Genomic DNA, 23,558 nt, shown 5'->3' with positions numbered 1-23,558 from the left:
CAGGGAAGGCATCTTTGCTAAAGAGTGCCATTGATCAGAACTCTGAAGGTAGTGATAGAGCAAACCATGTTGGATATGTAATAAATATCACAAGCTTTTTTTACTGTGAGATTATGTTTATTATAGGCAATTTAGAAAATGAAGTTAAGCTGATAGAAAAATTTATTATTGTATTTCCTCTTAGAACTAATCTCATCATTAATGTTTTGATATACCTCTTTGCTTTTTTCATATTTAATAGTTGCCTTTGACTCTGTTGGCTCTTTCCAGAAAAGCTGGTCATTTGTTTCTCAGCACTGTGTTTCACTTGATGTGAACACTGCATCCATTTAAAATTGTAAAAAGGTACACTGCGATTGTTTTTTCCTTTTTCTTAAAAAAATATTTATATATTTATTTATTTTGCCTGCGCCGTGTCTTAGTTGCAGCTCACAGGATCTTTGGTTGCGGCATGCAGACTCTTAGTGTCAGTGTGCATGCAGGATTTAGATCCCTGACCAGGGATCAAACCCAGGCCCCCTGCATTGGGAGCATGGGGTCTTACCCACTGGACCACCAGGGAAATCCCGGGTACACTGTAATTCTGAGAAAATGAGACAAGGGCAAGAGTTTTGAATTTCATAGAATAAGGCTAAAGAAGATGTTTCTGACTTGATTTCATAAAACACCACATTTACACTTTTTAGTTTTGTTTTTTTTTTTTTTTTTTGCAGTACGCGGGCCTCTCACTGTTGTGGCCTCTCCCGTTGCGGAGCACAGGCTCCGGACGCGCAGGCTCAGCGGCCATAGCTCACGGGCCCAGCCACTCCGTGGCATGTGGGATCTTCCCAGACCGGGGCACGAACCCGTGTCCCCTGTATCGGCAGGCAGACTCAGCCACTGCGCCACCAGGGAAGCCCCCCAATTTTTAGATTTTTAAACAAGCTTTAAGTTTATAGTTGGTAGAAATTTCTGGCAAGAACTTAGAATGGTATTTATTTTTGGTGTTTCTGTTCCTTTAATTTTGAAGTTCACTTATTCCTTCGAACTAAGGAAAAGATCCTGATCTCATGTGAAGGACTCATGCACTTGTTTTATGTATTATATTCCTTTGTTACAGGCAAAGAAGAGTAAAACCAAAATGCCATCTCTGGTAAAGAAGTGGCAGAGTATCCAGCGTGAGCTAGATGAAGAGGAGAATTCTAGTTCCAGTGAAGAGGACCGAGAATCAACTGCACAGAAGCGAATTGAAGAGTGGAAACAGCAGCAGCTGGTCAGGTAAAAGAAAGAACTGTAGATGGCGCGGATAATGGTGGTTGCAGCTGTGGTTTTAGAGCCATCACGTTCTTAAAATCATAGCCCTTAATTTGATTCCTTTACAGACTTACCTAAGTAGTTTTTAGTTCATAGAAATGTTTATTTCCCTATAAAAATTATAATCTAGCCTTTTTCAAAATCAGAAACATCAAATCTGTAATACTTCCCACTGATTGTTCCTCTTAGGCAAAGAGCTATCTTAACCCTGAGCATATGGGGAAAAATAGTCATCCCCATTTACCATGTAGCTCCAAGAGACTCTTTTATATGTATATTTTTAAATTTTATAAATAATTTACAGACATAAAAAATAAAGAGGAGAAAACTTAATTAGAAATTTTAGTAAGAATGTAAACATAGCTAACTCAAATTTTTATTTATTTTCATGGTTTTTGAAGGTACACATATTGAAATGAGCAACATTCTTTGAATGCAACTAATTGCTCAGTTGTCATGCGTAACTTGGAACATACTCCTCTCATAAATGGTGCCAGATTTCAGGTTCATCTCTGATAGGTTCTAGCTTATCATTACTTCTGGTTCTTGCACTTGCAACCTCCATAAATGCAGTACTTATGAAAATATTTGGGGGAGTTCCCTGGCGGTCCAGTGGTTAGGACTCTGCGCTTTCACTACTGAGGGGCCCGGGTTCAGTCCCTGGTCAGGGAAAGATCCTGCACGGCGTGGCCAAAAAAAAAAAAAAAAAAGGGAGAGGATAGCCATCTTTGCTTCATAATTCAAAACATTTTCATTCTTAGATCCATAAACACTAATTGGAATAGTCATTCCAGTGAATTTTTTTTGTTCCTAAAATATCTGTTTCTCTCCAGCCACTACACACCTGCTTTCAGCATTTGTGCCACTTACGAACCTTATCAAATAAATTTTAGCATGTAGCAGTATAAAACCTGAAAGGTTTGTAAGGAAAATGCGATCGATGGTCCCAGTTCTTGTTACAAAATATTGGATGAAGGAGGTTGTTCAGATTTATTTATTATTTATTTATTTTATTTATTTTTGGCTGTGTTGGGTCTTAGTTGCAGCACACAGGATCTTTGTTGAGGCATGTGGGATCTTTCGTTGTGGCACGAGGGCTTCTCTCTAGTTGGGGCATACTCGTTTTCTCTTCTCTAGTTGTGGTACGCGGGTTCCAGAGCAAGTGGGCTCTGTAGTTTGCGGTGTACGGGCTCTAGTTGAGGTGTACGAGCTCAGTAGTTGTGGTGCTCGGGCTTAGTTGCCACACAGCATGTGGGATCTAAGTTCCCTGACCAGGGATCGAACCCGTATCCCCTGCATTGTAAGGCGGATTCTTTACCACTGGACCACCAGGGAAGTCCCAGGTTGTTCTTTTTAATGAGAATACTGTATTTCCTTTTTGACCTTACATTTCCTTACTTTTACAAGAATGTGTTGCTTTCCTTCAGTATGTTCACTCATCAGTCTTGAATTTGAGAAGATTCATCTAGATTATGGTCCTCTTATCACTCATAGTCTGAGATTTTACTTATCCAGTCAATTTTACCATCACAGTTAGAATCTACAGTGCCTCTGTCTCCTTGCATTTATCTGATTGTATAATATTGGGGAGCGGTAGGGGAGACTATGAAGATGTTGTCTCCAGACTTCTTTTTTACTTCCTGGAAAGGAGATGCACTGTTTTGGGCAACACAATAAGAAAACTGAGGGATGGTATTAGTGATAATTTATTTAACTTTTGTATCATCCTTGTAGATGATTCCATTATTCTTCAGCTTTCTTACTATTTTAATCTTTTTTTAATATTGCTGGGAATTGACTAATGATTAATTCCTACAGTGATGAAATAACAAACTATTTCAAGATGATCGGAAATCACAAAGATTCTGTAATTAATCTTAGCTCATTTTGTATTTATAAAAGGGTCTAAGGCACCCATTCTGGTAATTGTAAGTTACAACCTGAGTTTTTGTTTGTTTTTTGCCGTGCTGCGAAGCTTGTGGGATTGAAGCCAGGCTCTCGTTAGTGAAAGCATGTAGTCCTAACTACTGTACCACCAGGGCATTCCCTAGAATCTGAGTCTTAATCGGTTTTATAAATGATTGAATAAGCCATGAGAGATCAATCCTAATTAGAACTGATCAAAAGAGAGTCTCAAAAACGTTAGGTCCAACGGTCCCTGATGGTATGTTAAGAGTTAAATATATCTTCCTATGTGTTAAATATATCTAAGATAAAGAATCATAACTCCTAGGGGCCAAGAAATACTTTTACAAGAATGTGTTATTTTCCTTCTGTATGGCTTCAGTGGTTGCTGGGGAGATATAAAAACAAATATGCACTTACATATAAATAAAACTATAGAGAAGAGTGCTTTGTATGTGTTTGGTTGACCTATCAATTAAGAAATTTGATGAAGAACAACGCTGGTACTTAGCTGAGAAACTTGAAACATTTTCATGAACATAGATAAAATATATCACATTTTCGGTTTCAGTTAGCTTTTATTTGCTAGGAAATAAACACTTTCGTTCTTTTACTTTCCAGTGAAGTAATTTAATCTGTACGTTGTTTTCACAGTGGCATGGCAGAGAGAAATGCTAATTTTGAAGCCCTTCCTGAAGATTGGCGAGCAAGACTGAAGAGAAGAAAAATGGCTCCAAACACATAGTTTTTAAAATTTTTATTACTGTTTTTTTTTGTTTGTTTTTTTAATCATTTCCAAGTCTTAACCAGTCTTACTGTTGTCAATAAACTATAAATGTCATGAGGGAGAGCATATGAATTTCCTGGGCAAGAGTATACACGTACAAAATTGCCACGTTTGTGAAATGTAATTTTTCTGTTTTGCTGAAAGGTGAGGTGACTGAATGCTCTGACCTGGCTGCCTTTATTCTCACACTGGCAAACTCAGCATGTTAGGTACATTAACCTCATCAGTCTGGAACATGTGGTTCATGCGTATGACACCTCTGTAAGAGGACTCACTAAAGAACAGTGAAGGATTTTCCTGCCTCATAGAGGCTCTTGTAGTTCCTAGTGTGGCGCTCCCTCTCTCATTAACTTCTTCAGAACAAGTGCAATTAAGAAAGCAGCTCTATATTTTGCCTTGCTTAACTGGGATTATAGGAATCTCTTTCTGACCTCTTCCTCTAGTCTGCCACCCCTGAAGTGCTGAGATACATCAAGTCATTCACCTTGTGCTAACAGATGGCCACACTCTTCAGAGTATTCTTTCTCACAAATTCTAGAACTGATAAAGATAGCTCAGTCATTTCACATACTAGGTGGCATATTTAAATTACAGTATAGGTGGCAGCAGCAGCAGGTGTTTGCGTCTTTGATTTTGAGAATTTCCTCCTCACGTATGTGGCAGTAAATGTAACAAAAGCCACTGTATGTACTGATGTGTCTCCATTGTCTTACCTTGGTCCAAAATTCACCTTCCATTTATGTGTGAATGTATTCTCCATAAAATTCCAGTATTTAAAAAGCAATTTACTGTTCTGTACTTTCTATTGTATCACAATCAGGTAAAAGTCACTTTAAACTGAAGAAAAAGCAAATTGTGTTTTAAAGCTGTTTGTATTTCTCCAGTTTCTGACCTTGTAAATTTGTATATATGCACTAATAAAGCTTTTTTTATACTTCTGATTGATTATTCTTTTGCTCCTGTTTTGCCTGTTAACTCCACGATTATGTAACCAAGACTGACTTTAAGTCAATTGTTTTTTCTAATCAACTATAGTGTAAGGTATGTGCAAACATTGAAGAACAGCTCCAGGAAAAAAAAGCATCAGGATCTTGAGCCCGTTGCGGGGTGCGAGGACGGGGTTAGAAAAACAAGCCTCTAGTACCAGAGGGTGTGACTTAAATTTTGGAGCTTGTAGTCTGTAATATTAGCTAGTGTTTGGCCTACTTAAATCCTGGAAATGATGTAATGTGGTTAATATTGTGAAAAAAATAAAGGTGCTTTATATTTTTTCCACTAATTACAAAAGTTATGTATACTTAGAGTCATGTAAAGTTAACCAAAGACAACAATAGTTAGAATTTCATTCTAGTATATTTATATGCATATAATTGTCTAATCAGTGTCATGTATGCTTGTGTGTTGGTTTTTTACCGTTATGTATTTCGGTGACCATTTTGTATATAAATTGTTTTCCTGGGCTTCCCTGGTGACGCATTGGTTAAGAATCCACCTCCCCAATGCAGGGGACACGGGTTTGATCCCTGGTCTGGGAGGATCCCACATGCTGCAGAGCAGCTAAGCCCGTGCACCACAGCTGCTGAGCCTGTGCTCTTAGAGCCTGCGAGCCACAACTACTGAGCCCTCGTGCTTGGAGCCCATGCTCCCAGGGTGGAGGCCACTGCAGTGGGAAGCCCACGCAACTGCAACGGGTAGCGGCCCCCGCTCGCTGCAGCTAGAAAAAGACCGCATGCTGCAGCAAAGACCCAATGCAGGAAAGATAAAAATAAATTTTAAAAAATCAAATTCTTAAAAATACCGTGAAATTTTAAAAAATCAAATTGTTTTTCTTGTAATTTGCATAGAGCATATTTCTGGAAATAGAGGCTGTCAACTAGCCATTAAAGCTTTTGCTTTAAGTGCCAAACAGTTTTCCAGACTTCTGGGAATTGGTACAGGGACGAAGCGCCTTTGTCCCTCTCCTGCCAGAAAGGAGCGTTTTTTAGAATCTGACAATTTGATAGTCAAAATGTGTGGTTTTAATTTACTAGTATGTTTTCAATGTAGGAGGTAATTTATCAGTTCTAGCTATGGGATGGAGAGAAGGTGAAAGAGGGAAAGCGGCTCCGTTTGAGCAATAAACAGTTTCCTAAAGCTGAGGAACAGCTGCTTTTTTGTTGTTTTGGGCCCGGCCACGGAGCATACGGGATCTTAGTTCCCTAGCCAGCGATCGAATCCGTATCTCCTGCAGTGTAAGCACGGAGTCTCAAACACTGGACCACCAGGGAAGTCCCCATCAATGCAATTTCTAATCCCCAGAAGCCAGGCTGCAATACTGTAGGAAAGGAGGAATGTGAATCCTTGGTACCTGAACGCCAGTCTTCGACTTTTCTCCTGTTCCCCATCCCTTCCTCGGAGGCGGAGCCTCGCTCTCCGGAAGCGCCCATCCGCCTCGCCCTCCTGCTTCCGTCTCGTGGTTGCTAGGCAACTGGGGCCCTAGAGGAAAGCAGTGTCCCGTGAGCGTGACGAGAGTGTCTTGTGGTCGGTGCGCGACTGGTTCTCTACCTGCGGACCGTGTCCCCCGCCTCGCTCACGCTCCTCTGTCGCCACAGGCTCCGTACGCACCCCTGCTGCCCCGGACGGGCCGGGGCGCGGAGGCGGTAGCAACCTTCCCTCTGCAGTCGTAGGAGATCTCTACGCCCCGTCCCGCGACTCTCCGGGAAACTGACCTTCGCCACTTTCTGCCTGACCAGGAAGCCCTGAATCCCTGAATTCCGTTTTCAGAGCCCACTCTCCGGACTCTTGACCTTTCTTTTCCACCCACCCCGAGACGACTGCACCGGACCCCTCATCCCCTTTTCTTTCACTTTCCTGAGGCGACCTGGTGGGGGACATCTCCCTCACTGGGGGGGAAAGAAGCATGGGGCCAGCAGGGGTCCTGGCGCTACCGGAGGAGGAGGCTGGAAGACAAGGCGCTCTCCCAGATTCTTCAGGTGCGCATCGGGCCTCGTGGCGGGTCCTTGTTTATCTGAGGAGAGGTTGGGTTGGCAGGGAAGACGGAGCGGTACCGCAGGGTTTCCTAAAGTAGCGTGGGAGCTGCGAAGCGGAGGGAGGGGACGTGGGTGAATTTCTACAGTTTTTCACTTGTTCTGCTCTGGTTTTTTAGCTTCTCCTATGTAATCAACTGCCCTTTTGGAAATTGGTCAGGGATTGTTGCTGGATGCCGGTGTCACTGACGGGTCTTCAGCATACCATGCAGAAGTAACATGTTGCCAGCTTTGGAAACAGAGCTAAAGCAGCAGGTCGGTACACACTCCTCTCCAGGCACTCCACAGAAATCCAATACTAGATCCGAAGGTATATTCTGGTGGCATCTTTTGCTGGCTGGAGATCTTGATCCCAAAGATAGAATAATTTGCACAAATGTCTTTCACATGGTTTGTTTACAGAAGTTCTCAGGTATAGTAAAAACAATGCTTGTGTATTTCTGTTAAGAGTCAGTATTATTCTTGTAACAGGCTGTTATAATAATTCTCTACAATTATGAAAGCACTTTCTTGATTGAGATGGCCTCTCGTTTCACAGACTCTTCCTGAGGCCTATGAAGACTTTATGTACCATCACCTCCAGTACTATGGCTACTTTAAAGGTAATATCTCATTCTTATCTAGCATCACCTTTCCTGGGTTCATGAAGTAAATTGTTTGATCAACTGAGAGAGCTGTGCTTGGATAAACTGATGAATTTTTCCAGCACCACCATTAGTGAAAGAACTTCCTTTCCCTACTGATATGCTGTGTTACCTCTGTTGCGTGTCCATTTATACAAGGGTTTGTTTGTCTGTCCTTGCACCAATACCACCCTTTCTTAATGACACCACATGGCATTAAAACAGTCTTGATATCTGGAAAGACATGTCCTCCCATATTGTCGTTCTTCAAAAGTGTCTTGGCTATTCTTACCTTTTTATATAATTTTAGAATTGGCTTGTGATGCTTAAAAAAATATATGGGATTACATTGAATCTATAGATCAAATTTGACAAGAAATGAGAATTTCCCAATGCCAGGTTCTCCCATCTATTAATATAGTCTAATTCTCTAATTTACTTAGGTCCTCCTTAATGTCTCCCAATAAGATTTATAATTTTTTTCATAGAACTGCATATTTGTATGCTATTATAAGTGATATCTTTTTAAATTTTGATCTTCTAACTTTGCTCCTGGTATTTAGAAATAAAATGTAGGGCTTTTTTTGTTTGTTTTTTTGTGGTACGTGGGCCTCTCACTGTTGTGGCCTCTCCCGTTGCGGAGCGCAGGCTTCGGACACGCAGGCTTAGCGGCCATGGCTCACAGGCCCAGCCGTTCCGCGGCATGTGGGATCCTCCCGGACCGGGGCACGAACCCACGTCCCCTGCATCGGCAGGCGGACTCTCAACCACTGCGCCACCAGGGAAGCCCCTAAAATGTAGGTTTTTATATTGATTTTATTTCTATCAACCTTGTTAGACTTTCTTATTAACTATTTCATTTTGTAATTTGTTGAAAACTGAATTTCCAGCTCACCGGTTTCAGCAGAGCCCTCAGGACAAAGCAGCTCCCACTCTGAGTGCTGCACTTTCACTCTGAGTACTTGCCTTCACTTGGTCATATAGCTGCCTCCCAATTTTCCACTTTACCATACTGCTTCTCAAGTCTTCTCCTCAGCATGAAATGGAGAAAATGATGTTTAGTTCACATAAATTGGAATGTGAAAGCTCTTTGGAAAATGGGTTGTACTCATTGTAAAGGCCTGTGGTGGCAGGTGGTGACTAGAAGGAGGTTTGCTAGTAGTAGTGGTTTGGGTGTTGACCTACATGTTGGAGGTGATGAACTAGCCTTCCAGCACGTTTCAGTAAACTGCCTGTTCTTAGCTGAGAGGGGCAGTTTACCAAACTGCTACGCACCAGCATGTTGGGAAGAATAATCCTCGATACCTGTTGAGTGGCTCTTTTGGGGAAACAGAGGATTTGATACCGGACCCCTTGCAAAAGGAGAAGCGTCTGTGTGAGTAATAATCAGTGTTGTATGACCCCCAGAACCCTCACGTCCTTGAGCAGCAGCTCCTGGTGTTCAGGAGAACGTGACCTAACGTGGGAGAAGCCAAGGGAGCAGCCTTGGCCACCATTTCTGTCATCACTGAAAAATGCTCTCTCTTGGGGCTTCCCTGGTGGCGCAGTGGCTAAGAGCCCGCCTGCCAATGCAAGGGACACGGGTTCGAGGCCTGGTCCGGGAAGATCCCACATGCCGCGGAGCAACTGAGCCTGTGCGCCACAACTACTGAAGCCCGCACTCTAGAGCCCGCGAGCCACAACTACTGAGCCCGCACGCCTAGAGCCCATGCCCTGCAACAAGAGAAGCCACTGCAGTGAGAAGCCCGTGCACTGCAATGAAGAGTAGCCCCCGCTCGCCACAACTAAAGAAAGCCCATGTGCAGCAGCAAAGACCCAACACAGCCAAAATAAATAAATAAAATTTTTTAAAAATGTTCTCTCTTAAAAAACAAAGAAAATTTTTAAATGAAAAGAAAAATAAAACAAAAAAATATTCTCTCTAGATCTGCTTTGGATTTTGTAGGTTTAAATTAAAATACTGTGCATTCTGGGTGATCTTCCTCCAAATTATTAGAAAATTTGTTAAAACGCCTTGGTCAAGAGTAACACATTGATTTTTTTTCATGCAGTTTTGGTGGATATATTTGTTAAGGCTCTTTGCATAAGAGTGGTGGAAACCAATTCCAGCCAGCTTAAGCAAAAATAATTTTTTACAGGGATTCCACAAGTTTCTTCTGGAATCCAAGGGTAGGAATTTCTCCCTCAGTACATATCCAACCAAACATCAGTTCACTTATCTTTACTGCACATCCTTCCCCCACCCCAACCCTCCCCCAGCTACCATCATCTCACTATTGAAACAGCCTCATAATTGGTCTCTTGGCTTCTCTTGTTCCATGATGCCCCCTTCCAATCCATTTTCCACACAGCAGTGTTCTTTTTTATGTGCAAATCTGATTGTGTCCTTTTTCTAGTTAAAAATCTATGAATGACATAAGACCCAAAAGCCATAAAATATAACACTGATAATTTTTACAGCAAAAATTTTAATTTCTGTATAGAAAAAATACCATTAGTCACGGAAAATAATTGGAAAAAAATTTTGTGACAAATATGTCAAAGGGTTAATTTCCTTAACATAACAACTCTTACAAATCAATATGTAAAAGATGACCAAATAGAATAATGGACAAAGGACATGAGCAAGGAGTTCATAGAAAAGAAAACACAGTCAACAAGCTTTATGAAAAGATGCTCAATTTCACCTCTAATTGAAGATACGAATCAATATGTCAAGGTACCATTTTTAAATTATGAGATTTGGGCAAAAAATATTTTTTTTTCGGTCAGGAGGTGGGAGAACACTCTCCCACACTGCTGTTAGGAATGTGAATAGATAAGATTTTTTAGAAAGGCAGTTTGGCAATAGGTGGAAAATGTAAAATGGTACTTAACCTTTGATGTAGCAATTCCATTTTCATTTTCAAATATGTATCTTATATTTTTGCTCATCCCAGTGCCCAGAAGGCTTTTTCATTCTGTGTCCCAGAGCTCCTGGCAGGGAATAGAAAGGCAAGGGTTGAGCAAAGGAGACTGTTAAGATGGAATGGCTCAGGAGCCAGCCGACCACCCCCCTTCAGCTTCCTCCTGCCCCATTTGCTGACACTTGAAATAACATTGATAAGAAACAATTGCCAGTCTTAATATAATAAAAAAACGTAAAATGCAAAGACAGCTGCTAGAGGTGACACAACAATGTAGATGAATTTTTGTTAGAGTATAACTGATAACCTGACACCTCGCCCCCCCCCGTTTTGATCATTGGAGTGAGGAAGATATTTTTCTTTATCTTTGTAGCAAAGCATTTATTATGTTGTTATTGTTGTTTTTTTAAACCAGAAAAGTACAAAGGAGGTAAAAAAGGAATGAGTTATAATGTGCTTGTTTCAAAAAAAAAAAAGAGAAGAGAAGGAAAGGAAGGAACAAAGGAACGGAGGAAAGAAACCAAAAAAGAAAGAAAAGGAAATATATGTATAAGGTTAGAAAATTCAAATGGTAGGAGAAAAACACAAAAGGAAATTAAGAGCTCTCCCTGCCCCACCCTTAATATAGCCACTGTTGTAATCAATTTTTTCAGGAAAAAGAAAATATATCCTCAAGTGTCTATATATTTTTTCTTCTTAATTGCTCATAGGGATCCTATACATAATCTTTGATTTTTTTTGTTTAAAAAAGAGCCTTTTCATATGAGCACAAGAAACATCTACCTCATTTTTTTTAGAGCGCCTACAGTATTCCATCTCATTAACATGTCATAATTATTTTAACTTCCCTTTTGTTGGATGCTTTGGTTGTTTGCACATTTTTATTATTTGAACATTACTGCAGTGAGCATCTTCGTATATGTATCTTGACGAGCTTTTGTTAAGAAAATCTATAAAGTAATTTCTAGCAATGGGATTGCCGAATCAAGGGTTTGGGTGTTTTAGATCTTACTAGACACTGCCAAATTGCTTTCCAGAAAGTTTGCACCAATTTGCCTTTTTGTCAGCAAGTTATGAGAGTACTTGTTTACTTACACCTTTGCCAGGGTGAGTGTGAAAACACATAAATGTTTTTCCTGTCTGTTAGGTAAAAAACTGTTATCTCCTTGTCATTTTGATTTACATTTCTTTATGAGCGAGATTGAGCAGCTTTACCATCTTTTCAAATGTTTGTTGCCTTTTCCGCCTGCATTAAACAGTGGGGGAAATATTTTAGACACAGAAATGCAGGGGCGCAAAGTGGGAGCGGGGGATGGAAAGGTATAGCGGACACGGGCAGGAAAAAGAAAGATCCATCGGACCAACCATACCTCTTCCTTCCTCTTTCTAGGGCCTACCTGTCTATCTTCAACTGTGCACAGACAGATAGAAGCTGTGAGCAGAGGTATTTCATGTCCTTCCAGACCAGAAAATGGAAACTCCTGTAAGGAAATGTCTCTCCCTCCTGCTCTCCCCACCAGAGCTGGGAGTTACCACCCTAGGGGCCTTCAGCCTTTCCTTCCTCTTTCCCTTTCTTTTCATTCTTCCTCTCATTTCCTTTTTTTCCCCCTTTGTCCTTGAACGCCCTTGTTTTCCTCCCTTTTTTCCCATTCTTTATTTCCCAAGAACTCTTCTCTCTCTTCTGCCCCTGCTCACTCCTCTGCCCCTATCCACCTCCCTGTTTTGTAAGTCTCTCTGTCCTTTGAATGGTTATATTATGAACTTGAAATTTAATTTGTAGATTGTTTCACTGTAGTTAATAAAGTTTTATGTCCTTTTTTTCTAAAACGCTAGTAGTTGAATTGAAAGTTTTTTGCCTCTCTCTAGACAAAAATAATAACACACGTTAAGTAACTTTTATTTGTAACCCACTGTTGAAATGTCTTTGACCCATTAACGTTGATTTAAAAAAAAGAAAAAAGTTTCTTCTAACTTACTCTAAAGCTTTACATTTAAATGTTTAACAGACTAAGGCAGAACTTTAACTTAACATTTTATAGTTTTGATGCTGTCATCCCGTACTAAATCTCTTTGAAGGAGAAACATGTCATAGGATTGCGTATCTGTGCTAATATATTAATACAGTGCTTAAACTTACATATTTGTTACAGTTGAGCAGTAAAGTTCCCAAGGAAGAAAAGGAAACTGTTCACTCATTCCCTTTTCCTTTGGCAGATTCCCTTATGCTGAATTCACCACTTAAGAGCAGACAGCTTCTTCATGATGACCTTGGTGAAGTAAACTCACGTCTTCGAGAACCCCGAGATCTCTTTGCTTTTTTCTCCAGCAGTGGGCCACTGCAGGCTCCAAGATGGCCAATAGAATGTGAAGTCATCAAGGAGAACATTCATCATATTGGTAATGTGACTTACATGTCATGGTCTTGCCGTTCTGACAGACTATATTACAGTTTTAAGTTCTACATACCAAAGTACAAGACGGGACAGATTCACCATCTGTTAGCTCACCCTTAACATGTTTAAGCTCTGGGAAACTGGTATACACTCACCAAAGTCAAAAGTTACACTAATGTATAAACTAGAATGCTTCTGAGTTTATTGGAATGGGAGGATACCTTTCTAGAGGCCAAAATATATCAATACTTAAATCTGTTTTCTAGATTATTCCCATTTCAGTATGTTTGGTTGAGTTTTATAAAAGTTGTATTTTTACCAGCTTTGGTAAAATTGATGAACACCATGTATATAATACCAGAATGTAGTTTTTTACTGTTTTTTTTCCCCACGGTTTTATTGAGATATAATTGACGTAAAACATCGTATTAGTTTAAGGTGTACAATATATATTGCAAAATGACTTTCACAGTAAGTCTAGTTAACATCATCAACTCACATGGTTACATTTTTTTCTTGTGATGAGAACTTTTAAGATTTACCTTCATAGCGACAGAAGAGTTTCCAACTAACTCTATCAACCAAATTTTTAAAAAATTTGTATTGGAATATGGTTGATTTACAATGTTGTATTAGTTTCAGGTGTACAGCAAAGTGAATCAGTTATACATATACATATATCCACTCTTTTATTTTTAGATTCTTTTCCCATATAGGCCATTACAGAGTATTGAGTAGAGTTCCCCGTGCTATACAGCAGGTCCTTATTAGTTACCTATTTTATGTATAATATGTGTGTATTATGATGTCAGTCCAAATCTCCCAATTTGTCCCTTCCCCCACTTATCCTCTGGTAACCATAAGTTTGTTTTCTACATCCGTGACTCTACTTCTGTTTTGTAAATAAGTTCATTTGTGCCCCTTTTTTTTTATTCCACATATAAGTGATATCATATGATATTTGTCTTTCTGGGTCTGACGTCATTCAATATGATGGTCCATCCATGTTGCTGCAAATGGCATTATTTTTATGGCTGAGTAATATTCTTTTTTATGGCTGAGTAATATTCCATTGTATATATATACCACATCTTCTTTATCCATTCCTCTGTTCATGGACTTTAGGTTGCTTCCATGTCCTGGCTATTGTAAATAGTGCTGCAGTGAACATTGGGGTGCATGTATCATTTCAAATTAAGGTTTTCTCCAGATATATGCCCAGGAGTGAGATTGCTGGGTCATATGGTAGTTCTATTGTTAATTTATAAGGAGCCTCCATACTGTTCTCCATAGTGGCTGTACCAACTGACATTCCCAGCAACAATGTAGGAGGGTTCCCTTTTCTCCACACCCTCTCTATATTGTTTGTAGATTTTTTGATGATGGCCATTCTGACTGGTGTGAGGTGATACCTCAGTGTAGTTTTGATTTGCATTTCTTTAATGATTAGTGATGTTGAGCATCCTTTCATGTGTTTGTTGGCAATCTGTATATCTTCTTTGGAGAAATGTCTGTTTAGGTCTTCTGCCCATTTCTGGATTGGGTTGTTTGTTTTTTTGATATTGAGCTGCATAAGCTGCTTATACATTTTGGAGATTAATCCTTTGTCAGTTGCTTCATTTGCAAATATTTTCTCACATTCTGAGGGTTGTCTTTTCATCTTATGGTTTCCTTTCTGTGCAAAAGCTTTTAAGTTTCATTAGGTCCCATTTGTTTATTTTTGTTTTTATTTCCATTTCTGTAGGAGGTGGGTCAAAAAGGATCTTGCTCTGATTTATGTCACAGACTGTTCTGCCTATGTTTTTCTCCAAGAGCTTTATAGTGTCTGGCCTTACATTTAGGTCTTTAATCCATTTTGAGTTTATTTTTGGTATGGTGTTAAGAAGTGTTCTAATTTCATTCTTTTACATGTAGCTGTCCAGTTTTCCCAGCACCACTTATTGAAGAGGCTGTCTTTTCTCCATTGTATGTTCTTGCCTCCTTTGTCAAAGATAAGGTGACCATATGTGCATGGCTTTATCTCTGGGCTTTCTATCCTGTTCCATTGATCACTATTTCTGTTTTTGTGCCAGTACCATACTGTCTTTTTTTTTTTTTAACATCTTTATTGGGGTATAATTGCTTTACAATGGTGTGTTAGTTTCTACTTTATAACAAAGTGAATCAGTTATACATATGTTCCCATATCTCTTCCCTCTTGCATCTCCCTCCCTATCCCACCCCTCCAGGCAGTCACAAAGCACCGAGCTGATCTCCCTGTGCTGTGCGGCTGCTTCCCACTAGCTATCTACCTTACGTTTGGTAGTGTATATATGTCCTTGCCTCTCTCTCTCTTTGTCACAGCTCACCCTTCCCCCTCCCCATATCCTCAAGTCCGTTCTCTAGTAGGTCTGTGTCTTTATTCCTGTCTTACCCCTAGGTTCTTCATGACCTTTTTTTTCTCTTAAATTCCATATATATGTGTTAGCATATGGTATTTGTCTTTCTCTTTCTGACTTACTTCACTCTGTATGACAGACTCTAGGTCTATCCACCTCATTACAAATAGCTCAATTTCATTTCTTTTTATGGCTGAGTAATATTCCATTGTATATATATGCCACATCTTCTTTATCCATTCATCCGACGATGGGCACTTAGGTTGTTTCCATCTCCGGGCTACTGTAAATAGAGCTGCAATGAACATTTTGGTACATGACTCTTTTTGAATTATGGTTTTCTCAGGGTATATGCCCAGTAGTGGGATTGCTGGGTCATATGGTAGTTCTATATGTAGTTTTTTAAGGAACCTCCATACTGTTCTCCATAGTGGCTGTACCAATTCACATTCCCACCAGCAGTGCAAGAGTGTTCCCTTTTCTCCACACCCTCTCCAGCATTTATTGTTTCTAGATTTTTTGATGATGGCCATTCTGACTGGTGTGAGATGATATCTCACTGTAGTTTTGATTTGCATTTCTCTAATCATTAATGATGTTGAGCATTCTTTCATGTGTTTGTTGGCAGTCTGTATATCTTCTTTGGAGAAATGTCTATTTAGGTCTTCTGCCCATTTTTGGATTGGGTTGTTTGTTTTTTTGTTATTGAGCTGCATGAGCTGCTTGTAAATTTTGGAGATTAATCCTTTGTCAGTTGCTTCATTTGCAAATATTTTCTCCCATTCTGAGGGTTGTCTTTTCATCTTGTTTATAGTTTCCTTTGCTGTGCAAAAGCTTTGAAGTTTCATTAGGTCCCATTTGTTTATTTTTGTTTTTATTTCCATTTCTCTAGGAGGTGGGTCAAAAAGGATCTTGCTGTGATTTATGTCATAGAGTGTTCCGCCTATGTTTTCCTCTAAGAGTTTGATAGTTTCTGGCCTTACATTTAGGTCTTTAATCCATTTTGAGCTTATTTTTGTGTATGGTGTTAAGGAGTGATCTAATCTCATACTTTTACATGTACCTGTCCAGTTTTCCCAGCACCACTTATTGAAGAGGCTGTCCTTTCTCCACTGTACATTCCTGCCTCCTTTATCAAAGATAAGATGACCATATGTGCGTGGGTTTATCTCTGGGCTTTCTATCCTGTTCCATTGATCTATCCTTCTGTTTTTGTGCCAGTACCATACTGTCTTGATTACTGTAGCTTTGTAGTATAGTCTGAAGTCAGGGAGCCTGATTCCTCCAGCTCCGTTTTTCGTTCTCAAGATTGCTTTGGCTCTTCGGGGTCTTTTGTGTTTCCATACAAATTGTGAAATTTTTTGTTCTAGTTCTGTGAAAAATGCCAGTGGTAGTTTGATAGGGATTGCATTGAATCTGTGGATTGTTTTGGGTAGTAGAGTCATTTTCACAATCTTGGATTCTTCCATTCCAAGAACATGGTGTATCTTTCCATCTGTTTGTATCATCTTTAAGTTCTTTCATCAGTGTCTTATCATTTTCCTCATACAGATCTTTTGTCTCCTTAGGTAGGATTCTTCCTAGGTATTTTATTCTTTTCGTTGCAGTGGTAAATGGGAGTGTTTCCTGAATTTCTCTTTCAGATTTTTCATCATTAGTGTATAGGAATGCAAGAGATTTCTGCGCATTAATTTTGTATCCTAGTACTTTACCAAATTCATTGATTAGCTCTAGTAGTTTTCTGGTAGCATCTTTAGGATTCTGTATGTATAATATCATATCATCTGCAAACAGTGTCAACTTTACTTCTTTTCCAATTTGGATTCCTTTTATTTCTTTTTCTTCTGTGATTGCTGTGGCTAAAACTTCCAAAACTATGTTGAATAATAGTGGTGAGAGTGGACAACCTTGTCTTGTTCCTAATCTTAAAGGAAATGGTTTCAGTTTTTCACCATTGAGAATGATATTGGCTGTGGGTATGTCATATATGGCCTTGATTATGTTGAGATAAGTTCCCTATATGCCTACTTTCTGGAGGGTTTTTATCATAAATGGGTGTTGAATTTTGTCAGAAGCTTTTTCTGCATCTATTGAGATGATCATATGGTTTTTCTCCTTCAATTTGTTAATATGGTTTATCACATTGATTGATTTGCGTATATTGAAGAATCCTTGCATTCCTGGGATATACCCCACTTGATTATCATATATGATCCTTTTAATGTGCTGTTGGATTCTGTTTGCTAGTATTTCATTGAGGATTTTTGCATCTACGTTCATCAGTGATATTGGCCTGTAGTTTTCTTTCTTCGTGACATCTTTGTCTGGTTTTGCTATCAGGGTGATGGTGGCCTCGTAGAATGAGTTTGGGAGTGTTCCTCCCTCTGCTATATTTTGGAAGAGTTTGGGAAGGATAGGTGTTAACTCTTCTCTAAATGTTTGATAGAATTTGCCTGTGAAGCCATCTGGTCCTGGGCTTTTGTTTGTTGGAAGATTTTTAATCACAGTCTCAATTTCAGTGCTTGTGATTGGTCTGTTTGTATTTTCTATTTCTTCCTGGTTCAGTCTCAGAAGGTTGTGCTTTTCTAAGAATTTGTCCATTTCTTCCAGGTTGTCCATTTTATGGCATATAGTTGCTTGTAGTAATCTCTCATGATCCTTTGTATTTCTGTTGTGTCAGTTGTTACTTCTCCTTTTTCATTTCTAATTCTATTGATTTGACCCTTCACCCGTTTTTTCTTGATGAGCCTGGCTAATGGTTTATCAGTTTTGTTTATCTTCTCAAAGAACCAGCTTTTAGTTGTATTGATCTTTGCTATCGTTTCCTTAATTTCTTTTTCATTTATTTCTGATCTGAACTTTATGATTTCTTTCCTTCTGCTAACTTTGGGGGTTTTTTGTTCTTCTTTCTCTAATTGCTTTAGGTGTAAGGTTAGGTTGTTTATTTGAGATGTTTCTTGTTTCTTGAGGTAGGATTGTATTGCTATAAACTTCCCTCTTAGAACTGCTTTTGCTGCATCCCATAGATTTTGAGTGGTCGTGTTTTCATTGTCATTTGTTTCTAGGTATTTTTTAATTTCCTCTTTGATTTCTTCAGTGATCTCTTGGTTATTAAGTAGTGTATTGTTTAGCCTCCATGTGTTTATATGTTTTACAGATTTTTTTCCTGTAATTGATATCGAGTCTCATAGCATTGTGGTTGGAAGAGATACTTGATACGATTTCAGTTTTTTTGTTGTTTTTTTTTTTGCAGTACGCGGGCCTCTCACTGTTGTGGCCTCTCCCGTCATGGAGCACATGCTCCGGACGCACAGGCTCAGCGGCCATGGCTCACGGGCCCAGCCGCTCTGCGGCACGTGGGATCTCCCCAGACCGGGGCACGAGCCCGTGTCCCCTGCATCAGCAGGTGGACTCTCAACCACTGCGCCACCAGGGAAGCCCACGATTTCAGTTTTCTTAAATTTACCTAGGCTTGATTTGTGACCCAAGATGTGATGTAGCTTGGAGAGTGTTCCGTGACCACTTGAGAAGAAAGTGTATTCTGTTTTTTTTGGGTGGAATGTCCTATAAATGTCAGTTGAGTCCATCTTGTTTAATGTATCATTTAAAGCTTGTGTTTCCTTATTTATTTTCATTTTGGATGATCTGTCCATTGGTGAAAGTGGGGTGTTAAAGTGCTCTACTATTATTGTGTTACTGTCGATTTCCCCTTTTATGGCTGTTAGCATTTGCCTTATGTATTGAGGTGCTCCTATGTTGGGTGCATAAATATTTACAATTGTTGTATCTTATTCTTGGATTGATCCCTTGATCATTATGTAGTGTCTTTCTTTGTCTCTTGGAATACTCTTTATTTTAAAGTCTGTTTTGTCTGATATGAGAATTGCTACTTACTCCAGCTTTCTTTTGATTTCCTTTTGCATGGAATATCTTTTTCCATCCCCTCACTTTCAGTCTGTATGTGTCCCTAGGTCTGAAGTGGGTCTCTTGTAGACAGCATATATACGGGTCTTGTTTTTGTATCCATTCAGCCAGTCTGTGTTTTTGGTGGGAGAATTTAATCCATTTACATTTAAGGTAATTATCAATATGCATGTTCCTATTACCATTTTCTTAATTGTTTTGGGTTTGCTATTGTAGGTCTTTTCCTTGTCTTGTGTTTCCTGCCTAGAGAAGTTCCTTTAGCATTTGTTGTAAAGCTGGTTTGGTGGTGCTGAATTCTCTTAGCTTTTGCTTGTCTGTAACGGTTTTAATTTCTCTGTCAAATCTGAATGAGATCCTTGCTGGGTAGAGTAATCTTGGTTGTTGTTTTTTCCCCTTCATCAGTTTAAGTATGTCCTGCCACTCCCTTCTGGCTTGCAGAGCTTCTGCTGAAAGATCAGCTGTTAACCTTATGGGGATTCCCTTGTATGTTATTTGTTGTTTTTCCCTTGCTGCTTTTAATATTTTTCTTTGTATTTAATTTTTGATAGTTTGATTAATATGTGTCTTGGGGCTTCCCTGGTGGCGCAGTGGTTGAGAGTCCGCCTGTCGATGCAGGGGACGCGGTTTTGTGCCCCGGTCTGGGAGGATCCCATGTGCCTTGGAGCGGCTGGGCCCGTGAGCCATGGCCGCTGGGCCTGCGCGTCTGGAGCCTGTGCTCCGCAGCGGGAGAGGCCACAGCAGTGAGAGGCCCTTGAACCGCAAAAAAAAAAAAAAAAATGTGTCTTGGCGTGTTTCTCCTTGGATTTATCCTTTATGGGACTCTCTATGCTTCCTGGACTTGATTGACTGTTTCCTTTCCCATATTAGGGAAGTTTTCAACTATAACTCTTGAAATATTTTCTCAGTTCCTTTCTTTTTCTCTTCTTCTTCTGGGACCCCTATCATTCAAATGTTGGTGCATTTAATGTTGTCCCAGAGGTCTCTAAGACTGTCCTCAATTCTTTTCATTCTTTTTTCTTTATTCTGCTCTACAGTAGTTATTTCCACTATTTTATCTTCCAGGTCACTTATCCGTTCTTCTGCCTCAGTTATTCTGCTACTGATTCCTTCTAGAGAATTTTAATTTCATTTATTGTGTTGTTCATCCTTGTGTGTTTGCTCTTTAGTTCTTCTAGGTCCTTGTTAAACGTTTCTTGTATTTTCTCCATGGTATTTCCAAGATTTTGGATCATCTTTACTATCATTACTCTGAATTCTTTTTCAGGTAGACTGCCTATTTCCTCTTCATTTGTTTGGTCTCTGGGTTTTTACTTTGCTCCTTTATCTGCTGTGTATTCCTCTGTCTTCTCATTCTGCTTAACTTACTGTGTTTGGGGCCTCCTTTTCGCAGGCTGCAGGTTTGTAGTTCCCGTTGTTTTTGGTGTCTGCCCCCAGTGGCTAAGGTTGGTTCAGTGGGTTGTGTAGGCTTCCTAGTGGAGGGGACTGGTGCCTGTGTTCTGATGGATGAGGCTGGGCCTTGTCTTTCTAGTGGGCAGGACTGCATCCGGTGGTGTGTTTTGAGGTGTCTGTGACCTTATTATGATTTTAGGCAGCCTCTCTGGTAATGGGTGGGGTTGTGTTCCTGTCTTGCTAGTTGTTTGGCATAGGGTGTCCAGCACTGTAGCTTGCTGGTTATTGAGTGGAGCTGGATCTTAGCATTGAGATGGAGATCTCTGGGAGAGGTTTCGCCATTTGATATTACATGGAGCTGGGAGGTCTCTGCTGGACCAATGTCCTGAAGTTGGCTCTCCCACCTCAGGGGCACAGGCCTGACACCCGGCCAGAGCACCAAGACCCTCTCAGTCACACGGCTTTTGGGAAGTCTGAGGTCTTCTGCCAGCCTTCAGTAGGAGTTCTCTAGGAGCTGTTCCACATGTAGATATATTTCTTATGTATTTGTGGGGAGGAAGGTGATCTCCACGTCTTACTCCTCTGCCATCTTGAAGGTCTCCCCCCTAAGGTACTTTTCAAAACATAAACCACTCCTTTGAGGAAAGAAGTTGGTTTTCATTGACCCAGTAGGTAATTTTCTTTGTTCACTTGCTTGATTTCTTCTAATCACTCTCAGACACAGTGACCCACTACAGTGAAAGTCAGGAAACCTGGTTCCATCTGCCACTTGCTGATCATGAGTCACTGAGGAAAGTGCTAGACCTCTCTGAGCTGAAGATTTATTTTCCCTCGAAACTCTGGAACTCCACACTCCAGAGGCCCTCCTTTCAATGTGCTGCCTCTCCCCTTCTGCGCAGGTCCTAAGAAGAAAACATTTTTTAAAAAATTTTATTGAAGTTTAATTGACTTATAAGGTCATGTTTCAAATGTATAGCCCAGTGATTGTGTTATATATATGTATATATATATATATATATACATATATATATATTCTTTTTCAGATTCTCAGAAACGTTTACTTTTTTTTTTTTTTTTTTTGTGGTACGCGGGCCTCTCACTGTTGTGGCCTCTCCCGTTGCGGAGCACAGGCTCCGGACGTGCAGGCTCAGCGGCCATGGCTCACGGGCCCAGCCACTCCACGGCATGTGGGATCTTCCCGGACCGGGGCACGAACCCGTGTCCCATGGATCGGCAGGCAGACTCTCAACCACTGCACCACCAGGGAAGCCCTACTATTTTTTTTTTCTTTTTTTTTTTTTTGCGGTACGCGGACCTCCCACCGCTGTGGCCCCTCCCGCCGCAGCGCAGGCCCAGCGGCCACGGCTCATGGGCCCAGCCGCTCCACAGCACATGGGATCCTCTCAGACCGGGGCACGAACCCGTGTCCCCTGCATCGGCAGGCGGACTCCCAACCACTGCGCCACCAGGGAAGCCCAGCCCTACTATTTTTTAATCATATTTTGAGTTGATTGGAGTTTCTTGTGGGAATGGTGGAGACTTTTTTTTATGACATTGTTGGCCATATCTTTGAGTTTTTGATGCAAGTACAATCTTTAGCCTTCATTTTATGAAGGATTTTCAGAAGTGGGGACTTTTATGATTGCTGGAACACTCATGTCTCTGCTTAAGACTGCTGATAAACAACTGGGTGTTTCTTATTTTCTCACTTTCCTCTTATAATATTCATTCATTGTATATTCATTAAGCATCTACCATATGCTAAGTATAGTGCTTGGTATTAGAGATATAGTGATGAGCAAATGGAGACACTCAGAGCTCACAGACTAGTGAGGAAGTTAAAGATAGAACCAGGCAATTGCATAGCACTTGGTCCCTCTGGGAACACTTAACCCCAACCTGGAAGTTCAGTGAGGGTTTCCAAGAGAAGTTGACACGGAAGCTGAAATCTGAAGGATGAGTTAGAAGTGATCCAATTGAAAGGATCAAAGCAAAGTATTCCAGTTAGAGGAAACAGAAAAAGAACAAGACATGTTTGGGTAACCATGAAGCCTTCAACATGAAAGAAAAGAGATGAAACTGAAGATACAGGGATTGGCTCAGTGTCTTAACTGGGGACAGAACTGCCCTTAGGGTGTTTGGAAATTGTTGGGGGGCACATTATGAGTTGGCACAATAGCTGAGAAGTCTTAAGGTCATCTGTTCCTACCCTGTAGAAGTGGGGTTTTTTGGGTTTTTTGTTTGTTTGTTTGGCTGCATTGGGGCTTCATTGCTGTGTGTGGGCTTTCTCTAGTTGCGGTGAGCGGGGGGCTACTCTTTGTTGTGGTGTGCGGGCTTCTCATTGCAGTGACTTCTCTTGTTGCGGAGCACAGGCTCTAGGCACGTGGGCTCAGTAGTTGTGGCTCACAGGCTCTGGAGTGCAGGCTCAGTAGTTGTGACACACAGGCTTAGTTGCTCCACAGCATGTGGGATCTTCCTGGACCAGGGCTCAAACCTGTGTCCCCTGCATTGGCAGGCAGATTCTTAACCACTGCGCCACCAGGGAAGCCCCCATTTTTCAACTGGATTGTTTTTTTGCTGTTAAGTTGTATGAGTTCTTTATATATTTTGGATGTTAGCCCCTTATCAGATATATGATTTGCAAATATTTTCTCTCATTCAGAAAGTTGCGTTTTGGGAATTTCCTGGTGGTGTAGTGGTTAGGACTCTTCACTTTCACTGCCAGGGCCTGGGTTCGATGCCTAGTTGGGGAACTAGGATCCTGCATGCCATGTGGTATGGCCAAATTAAAAAAATAAAGAGCTGCCTTTTCATTTTGCTGATGGTTTACTTTGCTGTGCAGAAGCTTTTTAGTTTGATTTAGTTCCACTTTTTTACACTTTTGTTGCTTTTGCTTTTGTAGTCAGATTCAAAAACTCATCACCAAGACCTGTG

The 23,558-nt window shown here is 40.5% G+C and overlaps 2 protein-coding genes across 7 annotated transcripts in view; both read left to right on the top strand.

Annotated features, from left to right (window-relative positions):
* FNBP4 (formin binding protein 4) overlaps positions 1-4,039 on the top strand; it is a 37,511-nt gene extending 33,472 nt beyond the window's left edge. The window contains exons 16-17 of the mRNA XM_029207063.1: positions 1,100-1,257; positions 3,853-4,039. Of these exons, the coding sequence (XP_029062896.1) occupies positions 1,100-1,257; positions 3,853-3,943 (249 nt within the window). The 3' untranslated portion in view covers positions 3,944-4,039. The remainder of the gene's footprint in view (positions 1-1,099; positions 1,258-3,852) is intronic.
* A 2,476-nt stretch (positions 4,040-6,515) lies between these two features.
* Positions 6,516-23,558, top strand: part of AGBL2 (ATP/GTP binding protein like 2) — a 43,557-nt gene continuing 26,514 nt past the window's right edge. For 4 of the 6 annotated variants that reach the window (XM_029209499.1, XM_029209497.1, XM_029209495.1 and 1 more), the window contains exons 1-5: positions 6,516-6,957; positions 7,131-7,266; positions 7,550-7,613; positions 11,931-12,023; positions 12,755-12,937. In XM_029209499.1, coding sequence (XP_029065332.1) covers positions 7,231-7,266; positions 7,550-7,613; positions 11,931-12,023; positions 12,755-12,937 — 376 coding nt within the window. In that variant the 5' untranslated portion in view covers positions 6,516-6,957; positions 7,131-7,230. The remainder of the gene's footprint in view (positions 6,958-7,130; positions 7,267-7,549; positions 7,614-11,930; positions 12,024-12,754; positions 12,938-23,558) is intronic. The other 2 variants (XM_029209493.1, XM_029209494.1) reach the window with 2 other exon arrangements.

This window comes from Monodon monoceros, unplaced genomic scaffold (genome assembly GCF_005190385.1).
Source record: "Monodon monoceros isolate NGI ecotype Baffin Bay Population unplaced genomic scaffold, NGI_Narwhal_1 Super_Scaffold_7, whole genome shotgun sequence".
In the NCBI taxonomy this organism is placed as follows: domain Eukaryota; kingdom Metazoa; phylum Chordata; class Mammalia; order Artiodactyla; family Monodontidae; genus Monodon; species Monodon monoceros.
This window is presented reverse-complemented; position numbering and strand designations above follow the sequence as displayed.